Here is a 24,662-nt window from a genome sequence, read left to right as displayed (position 1 = left end):
AACCACATCTTTGTCTTCAATCAATGGAAATCCTTCAAATTGTTTAGTGTAAACCTCTTCCTCAATTTCTGCATTCAAAAATATTGAGTTGACATCCATCTAATATACCTTGAAATCCTTGTTAGATGTGTATCCAAAAAACACTCTTACTACTTCAAGTCTTGAAAGAGGGGAAAAAGTTTCCTCAAATTCTATTCCTTCCTATTGATAATATCCTTTACATACCAATATTTCCTTGTTACTTACCATTTCATATTTTTTATTCATCTTATTCTTGAATACCCACTTTGTGCCAATAACATTCTTATCTTTAGGTCTAGGTACTTGTTCCCATGTCTTATTCTTCTCTATTTGATCAAGTTGCTCTATCATAGACTTTATCCGGTACTCATCTTTACATGCTTCATTTGCATTTTTAGGTTTAACTTGTGATATCAAACAAATTTAATCTCTTACGTGATTTCTTGTTAAAGTTCCTTTGTCTTCACCTCCAATGATTTGTTTCTCAAGGTGATTTCTTGCCACATATCTTGGTGTTCTTTGTTTTTATGTTCATTGTTCTTCTCCAAATTTAGGTCTAGGTTATTCTGCTAGTTTCTCAATTCATAAATCATTATTAGTTTCATAAAATAATTCCTATTCAACCCTCAAACTATTAGGCCTTTGACTAGTATTTTCTTCTTATCTGAATCATAATCAAGTATCATCTCTTGTATTATGGAATTCTTGTCAACTTTCACATTTTCACTTTCAAATATTATTCTCAATCTTTGATATATATATATATATATGTATTCCTTTCTTTTCAATGAATCCAAGAAATATGATCCTCTCTTTTGATGTACATTTTCTTCCAAAAATTCTAAATTATTTCATAGTAGGTGTATGCCCAAACCAAAGTTCATAAGATGTATTACCAGTACCTTGTCTGAAGTGTACTCTATTCATAATGTATACCATGGTGTTAACTACTTCTCACCAATAAGTATGTGATATATTTCCTTCAAGCATCATAGCTCCAACTTCTTCATTGTTGTGGTATTTTAGGAGATGAAAGTCTCCTTAGAATCCCATTGTCTTCAAATAAATTATTGAACTAATTTGATATAAATTATCCTCATCTATCCAATCTTAAACATTTTATCTTTAATCCTCATTCATTTTCTACTCTACTCTGAACAATTTGATTTTCTAAAAAGATTATAATTTCTCTCTATGAAATACTATCCATATCATCCTTGTAAAATCATCAAAGAAAAGAATAAGTACATCTCACCATAAAATGCTCTTTTTCTTGTAGAACCACATTAATCTATGTGTATAATCTCCAAGTTAATTGATATAGTGAATAATTTACTTGGAAAAGAGTTCTTCTTCTGTTTAACCATTGCACATTCTTTGCAAACCATGTTAGAAATTTTCACAAAAGTATTTCTCTTATTGCATTTCTAGTACCAATATTCACCATATTATCAAAGTTTATATGATTGAATATCTTATTCCACAATCAACTCTCATCCACTTTAACAACCAAACAAGTCATCTCAATAAGATTCAATTTAAAATTATTGCCTTTTGTTCTTGTACCTATTCCATTCAGTTTAACATATTTAACTTTGATTATGCATGTCTTCTCAGTAAATTGCAAAAGATGTCCCTTATCAACAAGCTATCCAACACTCAACAAGTTATAGTTCAATCCATCAACAAACTAAGCATCTTTAGTGTTAGTTTTTCCATCAAGTGTAATAGATCATTTTCACTTAATAGGACATTGTGTATTGCTACCAACGTTGACTACTACACCATCATTGTTGTTGAATTCAACAAAAAAAATCTATCACTAGTCATATGATGTGAACATCCACTATCTATGATCCAATATAACTTTTTCTTTTCTACATGTCATACTAATTCTTTTTCATTTTTTGTAGGACTTTCTTCTTTAATAGAAACAAATCCAATTTCATCATCACTTTATAGGAAATTTATTTCTTTGAAATCAAACTCATCATCCTCATCAGCGAAGAAACAATCTTTTGTAATATTTGAGTTATAGGGCTTCCTAGGCTTTACCTTATTTTCTCTATGAGAACATTGATATGAATAATGACCAAATTATTTACAAGTGCAAAAAAAAAAAAAAAAAAAAATCTTACTTATCTTTTCATAAGTAGTGCAATACTTTCATCAATTTTCCTTTATTTAGTAATAATTCCATCACAACTCTTGATTCTTGAAAAAAAAAATGGTCATTCTTTGAAAATATGACCTTATTGATTCATCTTCCTACCTTCTAGTATTTTCAAACACTTTCTTCCAGTTTTACAGTTTAGATACTAATCTCCTTCATAAAGAGCTTCTAATATATTCCAAATATCATAAACAAGTTACAAGTTATTTATCTTAACAGATTTTGACTCAAAAAATGCATAGATCAATGCTTCTTTAGCATACATGGTGTACATGAATAGTTTTTTCTACTGTGTAGAGCATGTTCCCAGTCGGTCATCTCTTCCACCATAGTATTCTTATCCCTTGTAACCATCTAGTAATCAATTACCATGCATAGAAAATGAGCCCTCATTTTATCCTTCCAACTATCATAGTTCTCTCCATGAAATTTTGGACTTCCTTTACTAAATTCCATGGATCTCCTTAAGTCATTAGACTTCCTAATAGAGGACATGATGATCTAATACCAATTGTTAGAAAGTAAGGTCCGCCAACACAACTAAAAGGGGAGGGGGAGAATCAATTATGTGCCCAATAAAACTTAAATTAATCAAATTATAATAACCAACAAACAAAGAAACCATAAGATAAGAAACATGAAAAGTGACACAGAGATTTGTTAACTAGGGAAACCCTTGATCAGAGGGAAAACCTTGGTGAGAATGATGCCCACAAGATGATGTGCCAATATAAAAGTTCCTTATAAGAGAATGTGACCTATTTAAGAGCCAATTACATACAACCAGTACATGTGAGTCTGTGTTAGGATATTTTGAATCATTGTTAGAAGACTCCAACCCTATTAAGAGTTATTCTAACCCTATTGAGAAGAAGAAAAATGAACCCACTATCCAAATTTCTTTAGAACTATTACAAGAAATAGATCTCTAGGATTTAACATATCGCAGGTGTGAACTAACTAATACAAAAGCCGCTTTGCCAAAGCAGCTCCTTCAGAGTTCTCAACACAATCTCAACATCATCTACTTCTTTTCTCTTATTAACTTGACATCCTCGACATCAATTGTAACATAATATGACACAAGTGACATCTGACATAATACACTATCACTCAAGGAAATAATCTTTCCTTTATACCTTGTCCTAATAACTAATTGAGTTTTCCTTGAGGCTTCCCCAATGTAAAATGAATAATATTTGACCTAATTGAGGTATTACAATACATGTTACATTACAATTACAAATCCCAAAGGATTTCAACCAAAAAGTCAATTGATAGTGAATATAACACATATTACTCATTAGCGGCCTTCACATAATAATCTTTATAATTTTCTACCTTGAACACATCATCATGAATATGTCTTTAATAGTTATGCAATCTTGCTCAACTGAATTTATTCTTGCTTAACATCTACAATTGATTTACTAGTATACTATTTCCTACATATTGGCCTTTACATATCTAGTTGTAACTCAATTGAATCTTCAAATAAATTTTCATAAACAAAGATGATCTAAGAATATTCATGAACATGAATCTAATCTTGCATAGCTTAACTCATCATACTCCATCCTCATCAAATGAATCCATCTTGGAGATATACTACAATATTGTTTATCATAAACTAAAATACATATATGTTGACATCAATGAAAAATCAAGTCATAAATGCATCACGTAGGAAATCAATCCAAGTGCCAACCACTAAAAAATCTTCCCAACATGCTAACAATCTCCCCCTTTGGTATTTACTCATTAATATATTAACAAAAGGCTGATTAAAATTCAAAATTAAGCGAACCATGTGATATGTTTTCATTGGTCAAATAATATTTTTTTTGTCTACTTGTTCCCTTTGTGATGACATGTATTTTAGAGGATTTAATAATTCCTTTTAATTAATTAGTTTAGCCAAATTTCATTTTGATTTAATAAAGTAGACCAAGGTAATTAGTGCTTGATTTATAACTAATTGATGATGATTGAATATTTGATTGAGATTTTAATTTATTTTGATGAATCATGATGAATTATGCCAATAACAGAGTCGACATAATTTTGCTTCATTTTGATGATTTATATTAGTAATAGGGTTAACACAATTAAGAGTATGTTCTGATTTATAGAAAATAAGGCTTCTAGTCCATTAGCCCATTTCACGATGATTAAAACACTTAATATAGATTCACTACAAATTTAGTTTCAATGTAATTCCAAAACTTTGGCCACATACTCTTTAGATAAATCTTCATCTGGTCACTCCATATGGTGTAGTTGTCTCATGTAAACTTATGGCCTTGTTTCTTCATCTTTGGATATTTCCCCAAGATGTTAAGTTTACCAAAAAGAGGACCAAGACTTTGATACCAATTGTTAGTATTATAAGGTCCAAGATTACTAGATGGGGAGTGAATCAAAAATCTACCAATTCAAATTTTTTCATCAACCATTCAATACAATTCATGAACATCTAAAATGTGCAATAATAGACAATGAAATAAATAAGATTATCCAAACGTGTAACACAAGAATACCAATTTTCTTTGTACAAACACTTGGTTAGAAGGAAAAATTATGATGGTAATTAATACCCATAATTATTTTCAATCTTTGGAAGTATTCCATGTTAAAGACTTGGCCTTGTTAGGATCTTTAAAAATTCCTTACTAGGAGAAATTTCATGTTAGGAGTCACCAAGTTAAGGGATTTTCCTCTATCCCTATTATTAGCTTCACCTTATTAGTTTGGTTATAAGAGTTTGGAATCCAATTAAAAGAGCCACTTTGTTAGAAGATTTTAACTTAAGATATGTTAGGATTTGATATAGAAGAAAGGATAATGGACCATTTACACAAGATAGGTTATTTGAATTTGGCTTACAAACCCACAACTTCCCAAAGTGCTTAGATGGTTTTAAGAGACCCAACCCAGCCAAGGTGACTCTAAACACAAACCAATGATGAATTTGAGTCATTTAAGGTATATAAGGATAGGTTAAAGTGATTTGAAGGTTTCTTGACCTATCTTCCACTGACAAAGGCAAAAAGACTCCAAATTGGCCTAATGAGGCCTATAAATCAACATTTAGCCCCTTTTGTATTCAAGCACAAAACTTTCCCAAAAAACATGGAAAAATAAAATCATATTCAAATGCCCTTTTGACCATTCTATAACATACCTTAAGATCAAGTATTGGTCTTTAGGAAGAAATAAGAGTATTTAGCTTGTACCCGTGCAAATACACTCAAAAGTTGGTGATTTTACAAAGAAACTACCATTTAAACATATCCCAAAGGTCTAAAATCTTATAAAGTATCAAGGAATGTTCCAAAACCTCTAAATATAAGAGGAATTAGACTCAAAATAGGTAGAACACCAAAAGCCCCAATTTGGTTGCTTCAAACCCTTATTTTGAGGGTTTCTCCAATCTCACCTTTCCAAAACTTTCCAAGATTAATTTTTTATTTATTCACCATTAAATCCACCATATTAAAATATTCCAATCATAAAAAGACTATGCAATTTAGCCCAAACTCTTGTTGCTATACCTGTGCCATCATTTTCAATGGGAAAATACCCTACTACAACCCTGTGATCACACTCTCAATCAATTTTTTGTAAATACCAAGTTAGATTCACATGGTACAAGATTAATAATCATCACTCCATGGATTCTATGCTTTTGAGTCCATGGGATGGGCGTTAGTTACCCAAAAAGATTCAAAACAATGAAAGGAAAACTTAGAAATTCAAACTACTTTGCTAATCATGAAAGTATGATAATGGAAAATTACTCTCAAACCCTCTAAAATATGTAACAAATATTTCCAATAACTTATTAAAACCTTCCACAACTATTTTGGGTTAGATCTCAAAGCAAAACAAGAAACATCAATGCAACACAATTGATTTGCTTGATTAAAACATGAATTTCATTGAATCTTAGTGATGTCTATACACTCTAGGCTTCCTTTTACACATTAGAGTCTCAATAAATGAATAAATATCAAATCTTAAACTCCCCAACCTCTTCCAACTAGTTTGGGGGAGTAATTAAGTGGTTTAACAATTAAAACTCCATTTCCCTCCTAAATGACTACTAGTTGTTATGCCTTGAACATTTGAACTTTTAAACCATGAAAATGCATTAAAAATTATTAAATTTGTTCACTAAGGTGTTTCCAACACTTAGGAGACTTATTTAAACATATTTAAAACCATAATAACCTCCTAATTCCCCCTAGACACATTGGGACACTAATGGTCCAATTTACATTCATTTAATCCTTTCAAGGATACAATTGCATTCAAATGCCATTTCATGGTATTAAACTATTATAAGAGGAAATACATCATAATTGATATAGTTTTCATCATTTATGATCCCTTTGACCTCCTTGGACCTCTAATTATCATTAAGTATCATGATCTCATTTATCATCTTCATGTAATGCCTACCCCTAGTTTAGTTTCATCTTTCTTGTAGGCTTCTAGGAGTAAGCCTAATTCTAGGAGGAGTGGATGTAATGGCTACCCCTAGTTGACTTTTCTAATTGTATTATCAATTTTTTTTAGGCCTATTTTATGTTATGTTTATGATTAATGATACTTGGTCACTAGATTGATTAAATTTATTTCATACTTAGTTGATATATGTGTTGAGTTAGTAATTTCATGTGTTTATGATTATTTTGATGATAATACATGTATGCTCATTTAGTGATTTTCAGTTATCTCATGATGATAGTAGATAGATTATTTATTTGCAGTTCTATGGTTACTTACCTGATACTTGCATGTGTATGGGTTACTTGTCTATTTTACTTTATGACCAACATTCCTGATGTGGTTGAGGGAGGGAGTCGTAGTCACCTGCTAGTCGGGATCTACATGATGCACCACTTCTCATCATTGTTCATTTAGTTTAGAATATATGAGTACGTACATGCATGAATTTTATGCATATTGCAGGTACCGAGTATTGACTTCCTTAAATTGCTAGGATGAGCATACCCTATCGCAGTATCTCAATGATATAAGTGGGGAGATAATTCTTGAGTACAAATCCTAACCTAAGCCAATCATCCTAGAAAGTAGGACAAGTATTTACCTATCCAAAGTTGTCAAGTGATGTGAATTCACGATTCTAACCCTAGAGTTTGATTTTGTTCTTTGTCTTTAGTTGAGTTGTCATATTTAGTTTGTGGGTCTTTTGTGATTTTTGTTATAATTAAATCAAGTTAAAGGATAATTTAATGAAAAATTTATAAAGAAGATTCAATATTTAATTGTATTTAATTAATTAAGAAATTAATTAAATAAAAGAATTAAATTTAAAGATATAGTTAAAGTTCTAATTTTAAATTTTTTTTATTTATTTAATTTAATAATAATTTATTTAGGAGTTTTATTTTAATAATAAACTCTAAATAATATTAATAGTTAAATTAATAAATATTATATTAAAAGTGTCTCATGATTTAATATGAAAGAGAAAACATCAATTTAATAAGGTTTATTTTAATTATATTGCATAAAGCTTGTGCATGAAAATTACAATATAATAAAGGAGTAATTAAAAAAGGGGTTTTAGCATGATTGCACAATCAAAGCCCTATATTGAGGAAAGCTCTTTATTAGGAAATCAATACTCATTTCTTCATAGACAGGTTTGGAGGAGTCGATTTCTTAGAAGAGGGTTTCAAAAGAAAAGGAAAATTCTTGTGTGTTTTGTGCATTCATTGTTTAGCATCAGATCTAGGTAGGATGTAATGCCCTGCCAAGTGATCCAAAAGAATTAACCTAAAGTTTTACTAAGTTTGGCAAACATTTTTTTTTTGAAAGAAAAATAACATACACATCAAACATAAAGTAGTGGAAGCAACAACATACAATCATCTATAAGCATACATAACAGGTTACATTTCTTATGGATCCCATGATGTTGAGTCACATTTAATTTTAATTAATACTAGTCTAATAAATACCACATCCACATGAAAGAATAATAGAAAATCCAAAGTCCATTTAAATAATATACATTTGTTCTAAATGCCAGTTGGCAATAAAATTTGGAATGCTCAATCATCCACTGTACATGTCACAGGGTATGAAAGGCTAAAAGAATATACATTTATAAAAATAGAATTAGATCATCCTCCTTAGATCCATAATACAAGTACAATACAATAAATGAAAGCAATCATCATAAAAGATATATATCCATCCATCATAAAAGATATAAACATCCATCATAAGATAAAACCATCCATCATAATGATACAGGATAGAATAAAAAGGAAATGTAGATAAGAAAAATCCAACCATGACATCTACAGACGAATCTCAATGGTAAGAGTAAAAAGCACTACCACAATAATATCCGAGATAACAAGGTGTTATAATAACCATAAAACATACTACTATAAAGCATATACAAAAGACACAAATTTTGAAAATAGTATAAGTTTAATTTTTAGTTTTGCCTATTTTTAGGTTTACATATAATTTAGTTTTGAAGTTTATATGTTCAAGTTTGAAAATATAGAACTAAAAGTTTACATTCTATTTTAGTTCAACTAGTTCAAGTTTCAGTTTGAAATAGATATACATAACAATTTAAATTTTAGTTTTTGTTCAACTAGTTAACAACTAGTGGTGTTTCAATATGCCTAGAGCTCCCAATGTAGAACTCGTGCTCTAATACCAGATTCACTAAGGTTTTCTCGAGTTCACTAAAATCTCAGATGATTCAACTAATTCACATAAAGTTATTTAAACATAGTTTCATAGTTCAATTTGTTATCAAACAAACACAAGATTCGATGTTCAAAACCAGGGTTTCAATTTTCAATTTTCCAAAGTATTATAATTACTAATGTTTTCAAATACTAAAATTTCCCTAGTATTACAAATCATTTGCATATATCTGAACCATATAAACACATCCAAGTTTATAAAAGAAAACATTAATTCTCCGATTAATTTCTTTGACTTTTAATTTACTTTAGAATTATATTTAAATAATAAAGTAATAAATTAAATTTTCAAATTTTAACAATACTTATTAAAATGATTTATAATAATAATTATCAATTATTACCATAATAATTTTAAATTAATTAAACTTCAAAAAAACTTTCCCAAAAAGGAAACCTACTAGAAATAAAAACTTTCAAAAATAGAAACCCGCTAAAAATAGTAACTTTCCAAAATGGGAACCTACTAAAAACATAAACTTTCCAAAAAAGAAACCTACTAAAAATAGAAACTTTCTCTAAATAGAAACCTGCTAAAAATAGTGACTTTTTAAAAATAGAAACTTGCTAAAAATAGAGACTTTCTAAAATAGAAACATGTTAAAAATATAGACTTTCTAAAAATAGAAACCTACTAAAAATAGAGACTTTCTAAAAATAGAAACTTGTTAAAAATAAAAACTTTCTAAAAATAGAAACCTGCTAAAAATAGAAACCTTCCCAAAATAACCCTAATATAGAAATTTTAATCAACCAGTCAAATTCTATAAAATGAAATTTGTTTACTTTTTAGAACCCAAAACCTGATTTAACAATTCCATATACAAAACCTCAATTTAACAATAAGGGTTTCAATTTAACTATTTCATAGATGTATTCAAGAATAGAGAACAATAAATCTTAACACGAGGGTTTTCTAGTTTCCAATTTGTATACAAATTTTTCTTAAAAACGATGAACAATCAAATCCACACACAAGGTTTTCAATCATTAAATTGCTTACAAAAGTTTCTGAAAATGAAGAACAATAAATATGCAAAACAAGGGTCTCAATCTAGAAGAATTCTGAAAATAAAAATAGAATAGACATGGAGAAGACAAAAATTCAAAAGACAAAAAACCACTATACAAATAAACCACGAGATCCTACCTGGATCTGATGCTAAAACAACAATCACACGTAGCACACAAAAATTATTTAATTTCTCTAAAAAATCCCTTCTTCGAAATTCCTCCTCCAAAACCTATGTAATTGCATAATGAGCTCTAGATCTTTGATAAAGAGTTCTCCCTTAATTTGGGGCTCTGATTGTGCAATCACGCAATGTTTAATAAAGAGTACTCCCTTAATTTGGGCCTCTAATTGTGCACTCATGCGAAGGAACTCGTTAATCAATTATTGTTTATTACTTGTTATCTTTTACCTTATCATGCACAAACTTTTAAATATTTAATTAAAATATCTTTATTAAATTAATTAGCTCTCTCTTTAATTTAATTTATTATATTTTAATTTCATGCATATGTTTTATGCAATTCAAAATAAACTTTATTAAATAATTGGTAGCTCTATCTTTAATTAATTTATTATATTTTAATTTCATGCATAAGCTTTATGCAATTTAATTAAAATAAACTTTATTAAATAATTGTTTACTCTCTCTTATTAATTTATTATATTTTAATTTCATGCATAAGCTTTATGCAATTTAATTAAAATAAACTTTATTAAATAATTGTTTCCTCTCTCTTATTAATTTATTATATTTTAATTTCATGCATACACTTTTATGCAATTTAATTAAAATAACTTTATTAAATTTATGTTTTCTCTCTCTAGTTAATTATGAGATGTTTTAATAATATATTTATTAATTCAACTAATAATATTATTTAGAGTTTATTATTTAAAATAATAGCTCTTAAATAATAATTATTAATTTAAATAAATATAATTACACCTAAATTAGAACCAAAAACTTCATATTTAAGTCGAATTCTTTTATTTAATTAATTCACGAGATTTTTTTTAATAATATATTTATTAACTTAATTAATACTATTATTTAGAGTTTATTATTAAAAGAAAACTCCTAAATAATTATCATTAAATTAAATAGATATAAATACGTCAAAAATAAAACTTTAATATAATCTTTTAAATTTAATTTTTTTATTTAATTAATTTGTCAATTAATTAAATATAATTAAATATCAAATTTTTTAATAAAATTTTTATTAAATTAAAACATTAAATTATCTTTTAATTTGGTTTAATTATAATAGAAAATCACCACATACCCACAAAACTAAAAATAATAACTCAACTAAAGGCAAAGAACATAATCAAACTCTAGGGGTCAAAATCACGAATTCACGTCACTTGACGAATTCGGATGGGTAAACTAACTCAGATATTTGTCCTATTTTGCTAGGATAAATGAGTTTAAAGGTTAGGATTTGGACTTAAGAATTTATCTCCCCTCTTTTACCATTGAGATAATGCAATTGGGTATGCTCATCTTGGCAATTCAGGGAAGTTGATACCCAGTACCTACAATCTACATAAAATCCATGCATGTACAAACACATATATGTTAAACTAAACAAGCAATGGCAAGAAGTTGTGCATCGTGTAGATCTTGACTAACAGGTGACTACGACTCCCTTCCTTAACCACATCAGAAACGTCATACATAAAGAAAATATATACGTAAACTATATGCATGTAGTATGGGGTAAGTATCCATAAGGAAAAAACATATGATAATCCATCTAACTAATCATCATCAATAACTGAAACCACTGTAATAATCATTATAAAATCAACTGAATATGAAATAATATCTGATAATCTGAAAGATAGTGCTACTAATCAGCAAGCATAAACTGGCCTAAAAGAGTTCGACAATAATAATAAAATGCAAACTAGGGGCAGACACTAATAGGATCTCACAAGTTTTGCACAATAGTTCTTTCATTGAAAATATTTGTCTTCTCTGTGTCTGAATAAAACTATTTTTAGAATTTCAATTGGGTGGAAATCATTGTTTGCAAATCTATTGTTCTTTGTTTTTGAAGATATCTATGAATGAATTTCATCTTTTTGAAACCCTTGTTTGTTAATTTGAGATTGGAAACCCTCGTTTGATTTAAATTGGGTGATTCATAATGAATTTGTTAAAATCGAGATGTGGGTTTTAAAAAGAAAACCACTTTTGTTTATTAAGTTTCGATTGTTTGATCTGGGTTTCTATACCAAGATTATATTGGAAAGTTTCTATTTTTAGTAGGTTTCCATTTTTTGAAAGTTTTCATTTTTAGTAGGTTTTCATTTTTGAAAAGTTTTCATTTTTAGTAGGTTTTCATTTATGGAAAGTTTTTATTTTTAACAAGTTTCCATTTTTGTAAAGTTTATATTTTTAGTAGCTTTCCATTTTATAAAGTTTCCATTTTTAGCAAGTTTTCATTTTTAACAAGTTTTCATTTTTAGTAGGTTTACATTTTTTGAAAGTTTCTATTTTTAGTAGGTTTCCATTTTTGGTAACTTTGTATTTGTAGCATGTTCCTATTTTGAAAAAATTTCTATTTGTAGCAGGCTTCTATTTTGGAAAATTTTTCATTTGTAGAAGGTTTATGTTTTGAGAAAGTTTCCATTTTGGGAAATTTTTTCCATAGTTTAATAAATATAAAATGAAATTGGTAATAATTGATAATTATTATTATTCATAATTTTAATAAGTATTGTTAAAAAAATTTAATTTCATTATTTAAAAATTTGATTTATTACTTTATTATTTAAATATAATTTTGAAGTAAATTGAAAATCAAAATAATTAATTGAGAGAATTAATGCTTTTTTTATAAGCATGGATGTGTTTATATGGTTCAGATATATGAAAATGATTTCTAATACTAGAGAAATTTTATTATTCAAAAAGCTTAGTAATTATAATACTTTGAGAAGACAACAATTGGAACCCTAGTTACATATCAAATATTGTGTTCTTTTTTAAAACCATAGTGAAGATTGACCTTTATTACTTCAAACCTAATGAATTATGAAAGTTACTTTTGTATGTACTCTTTATGACGTGTGGTTTATTATTATGGGTGTTGGGGTTGACTTAGCTTTGACCAAATTAGGATGTTTACCAGAGGCTCAAGGTTTTTTTCTTGAGATGTTATTATGGTTACAATCTTTTATATACAACCATGTTGATGTTTTATGTGTGCTCTATGATGAGTTTGATCAGATGTTTTCTTATGCTTTCCAGTTTCTTGTGTAGAACTAAAGTGAATGGTATGACTTTTCTAATATAACCTTTGAGTCTTTGATTAGATATCTTTGAATTTTTGTCTAGTTGCTTGTTTAGGATTGAGGTGATTATTATATTTTTTATGGTGATTTCATGGGTTGGTATATGTGTATTGGATTTTGGATCAGTCCTATTGGGATGGTTGTATTGGTAAAATTTGTGATTTTGATCAGTGATATCTTAGTTCTTTCCAGTTGCTCATTTAAGAACTGATGTGTGGTTCATGGTCATATGAGACTTTTTGCTTTTGCTGAGCTTAGGGTAGGTTATTTGTATGTCATGTTAGGAAGTGGCGTACAATGGAGGTTGGAGCCCTAAGTGGCTGCCTGGGTAACCCATTGTAGGTTGTTTTAATAAGTGATAACATATCATTAAATGAGTTTAAAATGAATTAATAAGATATGGTCCCACATAAAGTCACTAGGGGGTCGGAGTCCTAAGAGACTACCGAGGTAACCTTAGAGTTGACTCGTTAGTATGTCTTGTTTGTACAAAAGGATACTAATGTCACATAGAGACACTAGCGGACTGGAGTCCATAGAGGTTGTCAGGGTAACTTTAGAGTTGGCTCATGCGATGACACTTGCCCACTCACATAGTGGATCTCCTACGTGTCTTGTTGCCTCTAGGTTTAGATGATACTTGTGTCTTGGTACCCTTTGAGATAGTTTTCTTTTAGGTGTTTCCTTGATCTAGATGTTGGTTATGACTTTTATTTTGATATCTATATGGGACTTGGGTTTATCTCCTCAGTGTGGTGGGAGTGGGCCATTTAGGTTACATGAGGTCAAGTGGTAGTGCATTTTTCTTATACCATTGAGATTCGACCATTGGATGTCGTTGTTTGATGTTCTTGTGCAGTTGTATCTTTCTTTTTGATCTTGTATTTCCGTTGGATGATTATACTCTATTGTATGTATTTGATTATCAATGATCTTAAGGCATGATGCATTTTATTTATGATGTAAATTCTTATAGCTTTTCATACCCTGTGACTTGTACGGTGGATGATCATGCATTCTGATTATTCTAAGTGGCATTCTACGTAATTGTATATTATTTAAATGGATTCATACTCAGGGTTAAATTGGATTCGTACTTGTGATTATTCCATGATGTAGATTTTGGTTGTGTGTTAGATTTAGTATTATTAAAACTCAAATTTTATTCAACATCATGCGACCCTTATGAGATGTAATCTGTTTATGATGGTTGTATGTATGTGAGTTATTATTTCTGCTATTTTATCTCTTGTTATTATTGTTTCTAGTGTATTATCTGTTGATGTTATTATCTTTCAAAAAAAAAGTTTGACAAACTTTGTAAAACTTTAGGTTAATTTCTTTTGGGTTCCCTAGCAAGGCGTTACACTTCAAGGTTTGCTTGTTGTTCCTAAGTGCCCCTGCACCAGGAACTATCCAGTTAAGGGATTTTCTTAGAGGACCTGATAGGACTCAACAAGTACAATGATATGAGAATAACACTTCTTCTTTTCCATCCTACACATAATGATCTCTTAATCAATGAAACTTGGCCTTCTAGTACACCAATGATTGTGTGATTGTAACAACAATGTCATAGCTTAGTCAAGAGAATTTGTATAGAACTGCAATAACTAAATCCACACCAATTTGATAGACCAATCAAATCACTCATCCTCTATCATTGTTTCTTCTTCTAGTTTCTTTGTCAACCTTCAAGCAATGGTAATGTTCTTTATACATGTTGCGAGCCTCTGTGAATCAACATACAAGATCTAGATACATCTCTAAGTCTCCCATAAGTACAACATACTCTAATTCCTTCCACAGTGTTGGATTCAACTACTTAAACACTTATTAGTTCATATAGAATACTAGCAACCATCATAATACTAAGTTGACATCAATGGCAACATAAAAATTGATCTTTTTGGTATAAAACCTATACCGCAAACCACAACATTCTCAAGAGTCTTTATATCAATTATGCCAACACATATTACACTCATCTTTCTTATTTCAATTTGTATAATATATTTTACAAATAATATGAATAATAATTCATCAAAAAATCAAATCACTAATGTATTTTCATTCTTATATAAGAATGACTCTAAATATAAATCAAATTAATTATTTAAATGTATTATAATTTTTATTATATATACAAATTAGACATGTTATCCTAAAATAATTAAATGATATTTTTGTGATGTGAATATCAGGATTTAACTGTGTGATTTTTGAGTCAAACTCGATGACCCATGTTTCATGAGTAGTGATTCAACATAAATCCATCTCTCATGAGAATAAGTGGAACACTTAGCACTCATTGGATCTAGGTGATGCTCACAGGGGTGAAGCACCGGGACTTCCCGGGAGGTCACCCATCCCAGTACTACTCCAGCCTGAGCACGCTTAACTACAAAGTTTCCTCCACAGTTAAACCCAAAGCTTGCAACCCCATTTGCAAAACCTTCACCAAGTGTTGTGCCTTATGAACCATTCATTAGAAAGCCCCTTAAGCTCATCAATTGATATTTTTGTGTTGTTTTCCATAAAATGAAGGCTTTTGCACTGTACAAAATTGATGAGTGAAAGACCTCTTTTTACCACCATGCGATGTCTCTTGGCAAGGAAAGAAAAAGTAAATCTTTTATATTAATCCAACAGGAAACAAACGTTTGAAATTTGTCATCATACATCAATACCGTACCCTAGATATTTTCTTAATGAAGACAAACTAATCAATGAAATAGAAAAATAGATCTGAAAACAAAACCAAAGGCATGGACGAGGAAGAAAGCCGAGCAAATGTAGAGAATGTAGTAATATGAGCTAAATAATGAAGGTGACCTTTCCCAAGAGATGGAGGCCTGAGCATAGCTTTGATCCTTGACATGTGCACATCCTTGAGGACAACATTCTGCTGTCTTGAGATGGGAAAGTATGTGAGGGAAAACATGTATGTGAGAATTCTCCCCAATAAGTAGATCAGAATGGCCAAATCCCTCCACAACTACTCTTTCATGGTGGAAATCTGGCTGATGGAGCTTCATGAACTGGTTTGCAAGGAGAGATGTCTCTGGAGTCACAAGAATGGACCTTCCACCAGATATATATGTTGTGGGCAATGCCATCCTCTCTGGATGGATGAGAAAAGTGTTGTTTCCTTTTGAATCAACGATGTGACCAGCAATACAGATTGAACGAAGATGTGGGAAGTCTGCCATTGGCAAACGAGGCAATGCTTGCTTGTAGAGCCAATGGTGCATGGTGCTAGACACATTGTCATGCCAAAATGGGCTCCCAAAGATCCCAGAGAATACTTCGCATTCATATAGTGTGCATCTCTCTGTACGAGGTATGGCTCTGGCTATGGACTTGAGGAGCTTGTGTCTCCATTCTTCTTTGGAATTCTCAGGGATTTCTAGCACTTTCTTCTTCCCCAAGATCGCCATTGAAATCTGCAGAACAAGTACAACGAGATTAGGTCTTATACGTAGGGTTTGAAGAATACATTTTAAGTTTTGACTTGTTTAAGTGGTTTTTGTAAAATCACAGGTGCTCTTCTAATATAACACTTCTAGTATAACCTTTTATTTGTGTAACTTAAAAATAATTATTTAAACAAATCAAATATTAGAATTTACTATCTAAGCCGAACCAATAAAACATCTTTCATTGAATATCTAAACTTAGAAAATTTCTATAACTATTTTTCTCAGTGGATTAAAAGTGGAACCAACAAGATGATGCACTATATCAGCCAAAAACAAAACAAGATCAAATCCATAATGATTCCATGAAAACAAATTCATCCAAAACTTCTCCAACTAGGAAGTTCCAATCGGAGTTCTTACCATGAAATCTTTGAGGATGTCTGCTTATTGTTGGTACTCTTTTGTGTAAATATTGCATGCTCATATTGAATGTCTTAGTATTCTGCCTGCTGTTGATTTTTGTAAACTCAATTTAAAAATTGGATATATGCTATGGTCAAGTTTAAACAACAATTTTTTTAAATCGACTCATTTCAATAGTTAGTCCGAGTTTCATTAGCTTTTTCAATCAAACTCTCTTTACAGTACCATTTAATACAAACCACCTAAACAAAGCAAAACTTAGAATATGCTATTTAAACCAAACTATACAGTATATATCAAAATGTTTTGATTCCTTTCTAAATTTCCATGTTGCAAGATTGACAAGTTGATGGGAACTAGATGGTATTATAGAGCTTACTCGAATTAGTGGAAGCGTGAGCTTGATGAAGGCAGAAGTTGTGACCTTGAAAAACATTGATGAATTTGTGCAGACTAGAGAAGCAACATTATGAGCTGATATATGGTCTCCTAGTAGAGCCATATGAATTGCGAGGCCCCCAACACAGTGTGCAATCACATGGACCTTGATATCAGGGCCATGTATCTCTGTAATCCTTGCCATAGCTGCATTCATAGGAGAATGAAATAAGGATTAGATTAAGAGCCCTTTACCTTTTTTACCCTTGTACAAGATTATAAATGCAAAAGGCAGATTAGGGAAAATGAGCACCTGCTGGGATATCAAACCTAGCAATGTCCTCAATTGTGAATTCATTGGAGGAATGTTGAGGGTGTAAACGATTTTGTAACAACCATGTTTCATAGCCTTCATCAAGTAAAGTTCGGACTAAATCCATGGGTTCAGTAGGTAGACAGAAACTTTCTACTGAATGACCATTTAACAACAGCACAGGATAATTCATTTTTGGACAATCAAATTCCTTGCTCTTTGGAGAACACCTCCATTGTTTGCAGCTGAATGGAAACCCATCACCTTCACATAAATTTAAATTAATATTCCATATTAGAAACAAATGGGATGCTTGAAGAATAAAAGTTCCAAACTATGATAATCCACACATATCAATGCAAACAATTCTAGAAATAAAATGTTTGAGTTCAAGAATCGAAGAAATGATTGAGGCAACTTAAAGGGAGTTTCTTGGAACAAATCTTGTCTTCTGGTCTAAGGAGTTGGGAAAGCTGAATAATTGATAAACTAAATACATGGGATAACCCCAACAAACGTGGGTCTTATGAATCATCCCTACTTACCTGCTGTTATCTCGTGCAATACATGGCATGGATAGATACTTTGCTTTGTGGTACAATGAACATTTGATATAACTTCTCGAGGTCTTTGTAAAATGTAGGTTCTGATAAGGCTTTTCCCCAATAATGATACAAACTTGCCTTTCCCATTTCCTCTCAAACTGATCAGACTTTGTAATAGTCCAATTGCAGATACTTTAAGATCACCCTCCAACTCAACCAGGTCTGCTTTAAAATTGGGTGTCTTATAATGCTGATGGTTCAAAGTAATCTGACGAAGTTTTGCATGCAGAGTTGTTGATTCTTTCCATCCAAAGCTGCAGAACAAGAATGGCTGCATCGTCTTCTTGCCTTCCAAAATGTATCTGCTTCATGTGAAACATGCATCAAAATGGGGTTTTAAAGTGAGTTTAATTGGAGACGCAAAAGTTTATTGTGTCTACAAGTTTGCAATAATGTTGTTGAACATTGAATAAATTTGTGTTAGCCAAGAAAAATGAAGTATAACCATGCATACCTAGCTGTATTCAACTTGAAAAATGGCATACCTTGCCCCTGAAGCTGATGAAAGAAGAAGATGGTAGTGCATATATTGAGTATAAGGTGTTCTAGGGTTTAGCCAACACATATTGACTGTCCCACACACTATGTAAAGTTTATCTTTATGGAGAGATTCCATTTGCATGTATCCTCCAACTTCACCTCTCAAAAGAGGATGATTATCTCCAAACCCTCTATTTTTGCATCCAAAATCCTCTGAGCCCCAAGGATTCATCGTAAACACAAGATACAGTGTACATGGCATGCCTCCTAGTTTTCCATTCATGGATTCCCTGAAAGTTGGACCACTAACTTCCTTCTTCAGTTGTGTGTTCTCATACATTTCATGCTTCCTGATGGCTCCATTGGATACAGAATTCTCTAATCCTTGCCTATTTTTGGCATATGCATTTTTGACAAGAAATTTTGCATCATCTTGCCTCTTTTGATCACAAACTTGTGAAACTACTGAAATCGGCTTTCTATCAATGGGGGAACTGAATATCCTTTCAATATCATGAAAGTGGATTTTATCAGGAAATTGTGATTTCATTGATGTTTTGAATGTGAGAACATCGACTACAAGGCCGGCAGATACATACTCTGCAACTGTGGAGATTGTCAAAGATGGATTGATGCCTATGGCACAAGGAATCAATGAGGCATCGCATACATATAGACCTGAATGCACTGCGAATCCGGTTTTTGGGTAGTTTTCTTGAGATTGTGAAGAACAAGTGTAAGGATTAAAGACTTGTCCAGATGGGTTTGCAACACCTACAGAAGGATCATGAGCCGCATTGCATCCCCCAAGAAGATGAACTGATGTGCTACGAAACTTGGACATGAATAAAATTCCTCCTAATCGCTTAGCAAGTTTCTGAAATGCTCTGATTTTCCGATGAAGTAATGGATCATGAGGAGGACAGAGTTGAATGCGATCGGTTATATTATCTAGTGAAATTTTTCCATCCCCATTATCAAAGCCCATCATATTCAGAACCAGACCTTGAGAGTCAATTTTTTTAGTTAGGTGTTGAAAAGATTCTATGATATTTTGCAAAAACGAGTGGCCTTGGGGCCATCCGTAGCCGCACATTCTTCTGATTAGCAAATAAGGGTAAGCACTAGGAACGATTCCACACTGCATCAACATAATAACAAAGAAATCATGAGTGACAATCATTAGCATTCATGTATTGGGATAAATAGGGAAATTCAATGAATCAGCAAAATTTCTTGTTGAAGCACTATCAGTGACCTGTACTGTGAAACCAAGAGAAGAAGTGTAAGAAGCTGTAATGGCTGGGCCTGGACGATCTGCCTTAGCAGAATAAGCAATTTCCTGCTTGTTTAATCCATAACCATTTAACGGTGCAGGGCTTCCTCCTACATAAGCCATATTGTTTCCATTGCAACTTACTCCCAATCCTAGCCTTTCAGAAAGCACTAGTCCTCTCTTCCTGGATTGCAACAAAATCTCAGCAGTGCCTAATACTCCAGCTGCAGTAACACACATTATATCAGATTCTAACAAAGCCAATTGGCAAAAGATTCAATGCCCATTAATAAGTTATAAATCTATGACAAATGTTAGCCAAGAAAAAATTCTTGTGCAGCTTTGTATCATTATTATCCTTCATAAGACCAGATGTTTTCTGCATCTCAGAACATTAAGTAATAGAGGTGGTAGTTTTGAAGAATAGATGGAGAGATGAGATACCAGAGAGAATCACAAAATCTGATGACAAATATCGCAACTCGTCCAAATGAACTCGCCACCTTCTCTTTGGTCTTTTGTTCATGCCTCTGCAGCAGCAAGTTTGAAGATTTTTGTCTAGATTCTCTACAATGAATTGAACTTGGCATTCAGTTTTTATCTCGCAACCAGCCTGTAAGACTCAATATATAGAGCCAAATCATGCATCAGAAGCAAAATTTTGAACAATTCAAACAAACAAAGCTCAATCAGAAACCAAATTCTTTTTTGCCTCCGATAAGCCTGCATAGCTGCTAGAAATCCGGTCTAAAAGTGGAATCTTGAAGAATATTCTAATGGAGTGGGAAGTAAATTACACAAGCAATTTATAGTTTGGAGCATCCAATCAGACTGAAGGATTGCACTAGAAAGCAAAACTGTAATCAAATTCCAACTACCAATACTATATATGCTTATCTACAAAGCTAAATAAAGTAGAAGATGATTTAAGGTCTCCATGAACAAGTAATGGTACTAAGAACATAAAATAGATTGTATACACAAACATCAAAGCTAACCATCCACTCTACAAGCCAATTTGACCAGAGGGAATGATCAAGTTTGAAGAAATATCTGACCCATAACAAATAACTTGCCTCAATGGCCAAAGCGAGATAGTTTTTGTCGGTGGAACCCTTGGAATTGTAAGGACATCCAGATAGACAATTTCCACATGCCATGCAAGCATTCTGCTGCAATCCTGCTGAGCTTTCACCCTGGTTGAACTTGATACTTGTTTGAATTGTGTCTACAGTGCTTTCCTCAATCTCTCCTGAAATATCTGCCATAACTTTCGCGCTGGGAAATTGGTGGGGAATTGTTTCTGGCTGTAAAACCCTTGTTGCTCTGCCCCGGGAAGAACTCCAACTCCCTTCCCATTCTTTTGGCCATCTCGGATCTCTCCTTGCATGCATCGGTGTTGTGGCCATCACACCCGCATTAATCAGAGACCCACCCCCCAATCCTGAGCATACCATCGCCAGGGAGTCTTCTTGTTTAATTACCTGTTCCACAATTCATAAATGTGATCAGGCAGAGGAAAATAGCCTTGAATTCTTGTCAAAGCTTTTCAAAGCTGTCTACTAATCTTATCGTTGCAAAATTTAAATTGAAATCATACACATTATAGAAACAAATTTTGGCCAGAGAAACCTGAAAGACCCAAATCTAATGCAATAAAAGGCTGATCACCCTTCTCTAAAAATTGGTTACAATTACAACTTATCATATTGTTTTTGAAATGAGCAACAGCAAGAGGATGCTAGTCTGTGGTACAATCAGCACTTCAGATGCACATTAACAGAGTATTAATAACATCTAAAACAGAAAAGTAGTGAGTAACCCACTCAAAAACCATTGATACGAAAGTATTAAGCATCATAGTTCTAGCAGAAGCATCCATCAAAAAATTCATAATACTATGAAACTTTATCACAGTATAGCAATTAGCCAACCACAAAGCCAGGCAGGGCCAGAGTTTCTGAAACAACTATAAAACCCAAAAGTAACAAAGCCCCTAGGGCTAGTCGACCAAAAAGGAGACCACATAGCAGACTAATCTAATTCCCACTCAGCCTCTTGGACAGCAATATAGCAGCCCATTCTTCATTAAGGAACTAGAACAGCTCATTGGCATCGTTTTCCTGAGTGATATCCGTACTGGAAACCTTGCCTTGCATCACACACAGAGCGGTGGCACAAGCATGCATGACCTTGAGAGTGAATTTGTCAACATCTCTGAACGGTTTATTCTGACCACTCATCTCATCTTTGAGCTGATTGTCTGCTTTCTCAAGGCCATCAACCTGGAGCCTGAGGGTGCCGAGCATCCCACCACCGGAGGTACCCGCAATGCCTTTATCACCTGCAATAAAATCTTCGGGGAGGAAAGTGGGGAGAGGACCCTTTGTTTTTGCAGGAAGTGGATGGGGGAGGAGGGGTTTTGCAACGAAATACGATATTGTTATTAGAATTCAGTTGTGTAGATTTTCAGTTAAACTCATTGAACTATATTTTATGATTAGTAGTTCACAAGAACCTCTGTCATTAGAATAAATAAAATACTTAGCATATATTTTATGATTAGTAGTTCACAAGAACCTCTGTCATTAGAATAAATAAAATACTTAGCATTTATTAGATCAAAGTGATATTCACAGAATTGAAACATTGAGTTTGCTTAATAGTTCACTTATTTCAATACTACTCCAATTCAAATACGCTTAGCCACAGAATTTCTTCAACGAATAAACCCACTAAACCAAATAAGTCTAGAAAATATACATATTATATCTATAAGAACAATCGTATTAATCTTTATGTATACTTCGACAGGCATTTAACCAATCTTGGCTCTCAAAATCTGAAGCATTTTCTGTCTGTTCTCAAAACCCACCTGGAACAGAGCGCTTTTGCTTCCATAGCATCCGAGATGTGGAGTTTCAATCCTAGTAGCAAACATTGCTTGAAAAATAGTTGTGGGGAAATCCTCTGCCTCCCATTTTCTACCTTTTTCAAGCAAACAGACATTGAGGCCAGCCTGAGAAAGCCTACAAGCAGCAACAGATCCTCCATATCCAGAACCCACAACAATTGCATCATACTCATTCCCACTTCTTCTCATTACATCATAAGAACCACAGTTAACTCCACTCAACTGTGAATATTCCTCCATTTAAAAAATATCAGAATATTCACAATCCAATCAAATTCAAGTCAGATTAAATTGCAAGTCCCACTTTGAATGAACTTGCTTGAAATCACCTATATCAGTAATTCATCAAACTTTGATTATAGAACAATCGTTCTATCATATGTTGAGCTTTTTATCTAGTGGGAAACTGGTCGAATCTTTGTGTCTTATTTTCCTTGATAATTCTGATTCTTGGAGCTGCTTGCCAGCAACGAATCCCCAAAATCTGCTCGCCGTCAAAGAATTCCAAAAATCAGCCTATATCATTTATCTTTTGAACGGGTTGTTCAAACTTTTGTCCCTCTTTGGCACTTTTGGAGTCTTTGAATGCCTCCACATGATGACCTTCTAAACTTGATATTTGCAAACCACGTGGCAGCAATGAGTCAAAGTGGTTGATCGAAACAAATAATAGTCATATTTTAGAAGTTAGATGAAAGATGTTTTAGCCAGAGAGCAAAAGCAAGGGAGTGAAGGGGTGGGCCTTGGTTATCTATTTTCTTTAATGTATTAACAGGATTTTGAGATGCAAAGTATTCATAAGATCAATTGGAAATTTGACAAAGTCTAATTAGCTAACTAAAAGAAAGCAATGTATGCTTTCTACACAAATCTTTTTAGAAAATATTGTACAAATTTTGATTTCTTAAACAATCTACAATGAAGAAGATGTATAGTATAAGAAATCCTTTCTAAGAGCAAACCTCCACCATCCAAGACTTTGCTCAATGTATTATTGTAAAACAACATTACATAAATGTTCACAACAATACATGTATGTAGGGAAAACCTTTCTAAGAGAAAACATCCACCATCCAAGACTTTGTTCAATGTATTATTGTAAAACAACATCACATAATAAATGTTCACAACAATACATGTATGTAGGGAAAACCTTTCTAAGAGAAAACCTCCACCATCCAAGACTTTGCTCAATGTATTATTGTAAACAATATTATACATACTCTCAAGAAGACCACGTTTCTTCCAAAAGTATACATGTGTTGAATTGTATAATAAGTCCTGTAGCATAACAATAACTCTGAAGTATCAAAACATACAACTCCACTCCTAACACATATATTAATAGAGTTTACAAACTCAAAGCACATGCACATGCAAAACTCACACCTCTTTTATCAATTGTATTGAAGCTTTCCTTAATAAATGGAGCCCACAATAATAGATGATAAAAGAGAAAAATAAACATGCTAGGAATAATCAAAAGTTGGGACTTATTTTTTTCTAACACTCTTTCACTCGCCAAGCACCTTTAAAGAGCCAATAGAAGCAATAAGAGTTCATTTGTTAGGG

General features: G+C 32.0%; 1 protein-coding gene across 1 annotated transcript; it reads right to left on the bottom strand.

Moving 5' to 3' along the window:
- Window positions 1-15,887: 15,887 nt before the first annotated feature.
- LOC149554896 (uncharacterized) lies at window positions 15,888-23,678 on the bottom strand. Its single transcript, XM_089828912.1, has 9 exons — window positions 23,052-23,678; window positions 21,253-21,660; window positions 20,621-20,789; window positions 20,159-20,400; window positions 18,906-20,041; window positions 18,361-18,722; window positions 17,816-18,079; window positions 17,504-17,709; window positions 15,888-16,725 (listed from the first exon to the last, which is right to left on the bottom strand). Exons 1-9 carry the CDS (start codon window positions 23,328-23,330, stop codon window positions 16,006-16,008), a joined length of 3,786 nt encoding a protein of 1,261 aa, XP_089685038.1. The 5' UTR covers window positions 23,331-23,678; the 3' UTR covers window positions 15,888-16,005.
- Window positions 23,679-24,662: the final 984 nt, after the last annotated feature.

The sequence above is a fragment of the Cupressus sempervirens genome, chromosome 5 (genome assembly GCF_028749045.1).
Source record: "Cupressus sempervirens isolate cs-2001-9-10 chromosome 5, ASM2874904v1, whole genome shotgun sequence".
In the NCBI taxonomy this organism is placed as follows: Eukaryota; Viridiplantae; Streptophyta; class Pinopsida; order Cupressales; family Cupressaceae; genus Cupressus; species Cupressus sempervirens.
This window is presented reverse-complemented; position numbering and strand designations above follow the sequence as displayed.

Bases quoted from the DNA above. Each gene is read 5' to 3' on its own strand.
- LOC149554896 (XM_089828912.1), bottom strand. From the start codon at position 23,330: ATGGAGGAATATTCACAGTTGAGTGGAGTTAACTGTGGTTCTTATGAT. The intron at 18,723-18,905 runs GTATGCCATTTT...CACATGAAGCAG, and splicing joins TCATCAGCTTCAGGGGCAAG to ATACATTTTGGAAGGCAAGA. The intron at 18,080-18,360 runs GTAAGTAGGGAT...ATTTATGTGAAG, and splicing joins ATTGCACGAGATAACAGCAG to GTGATGGGTTTCCATTCAGC.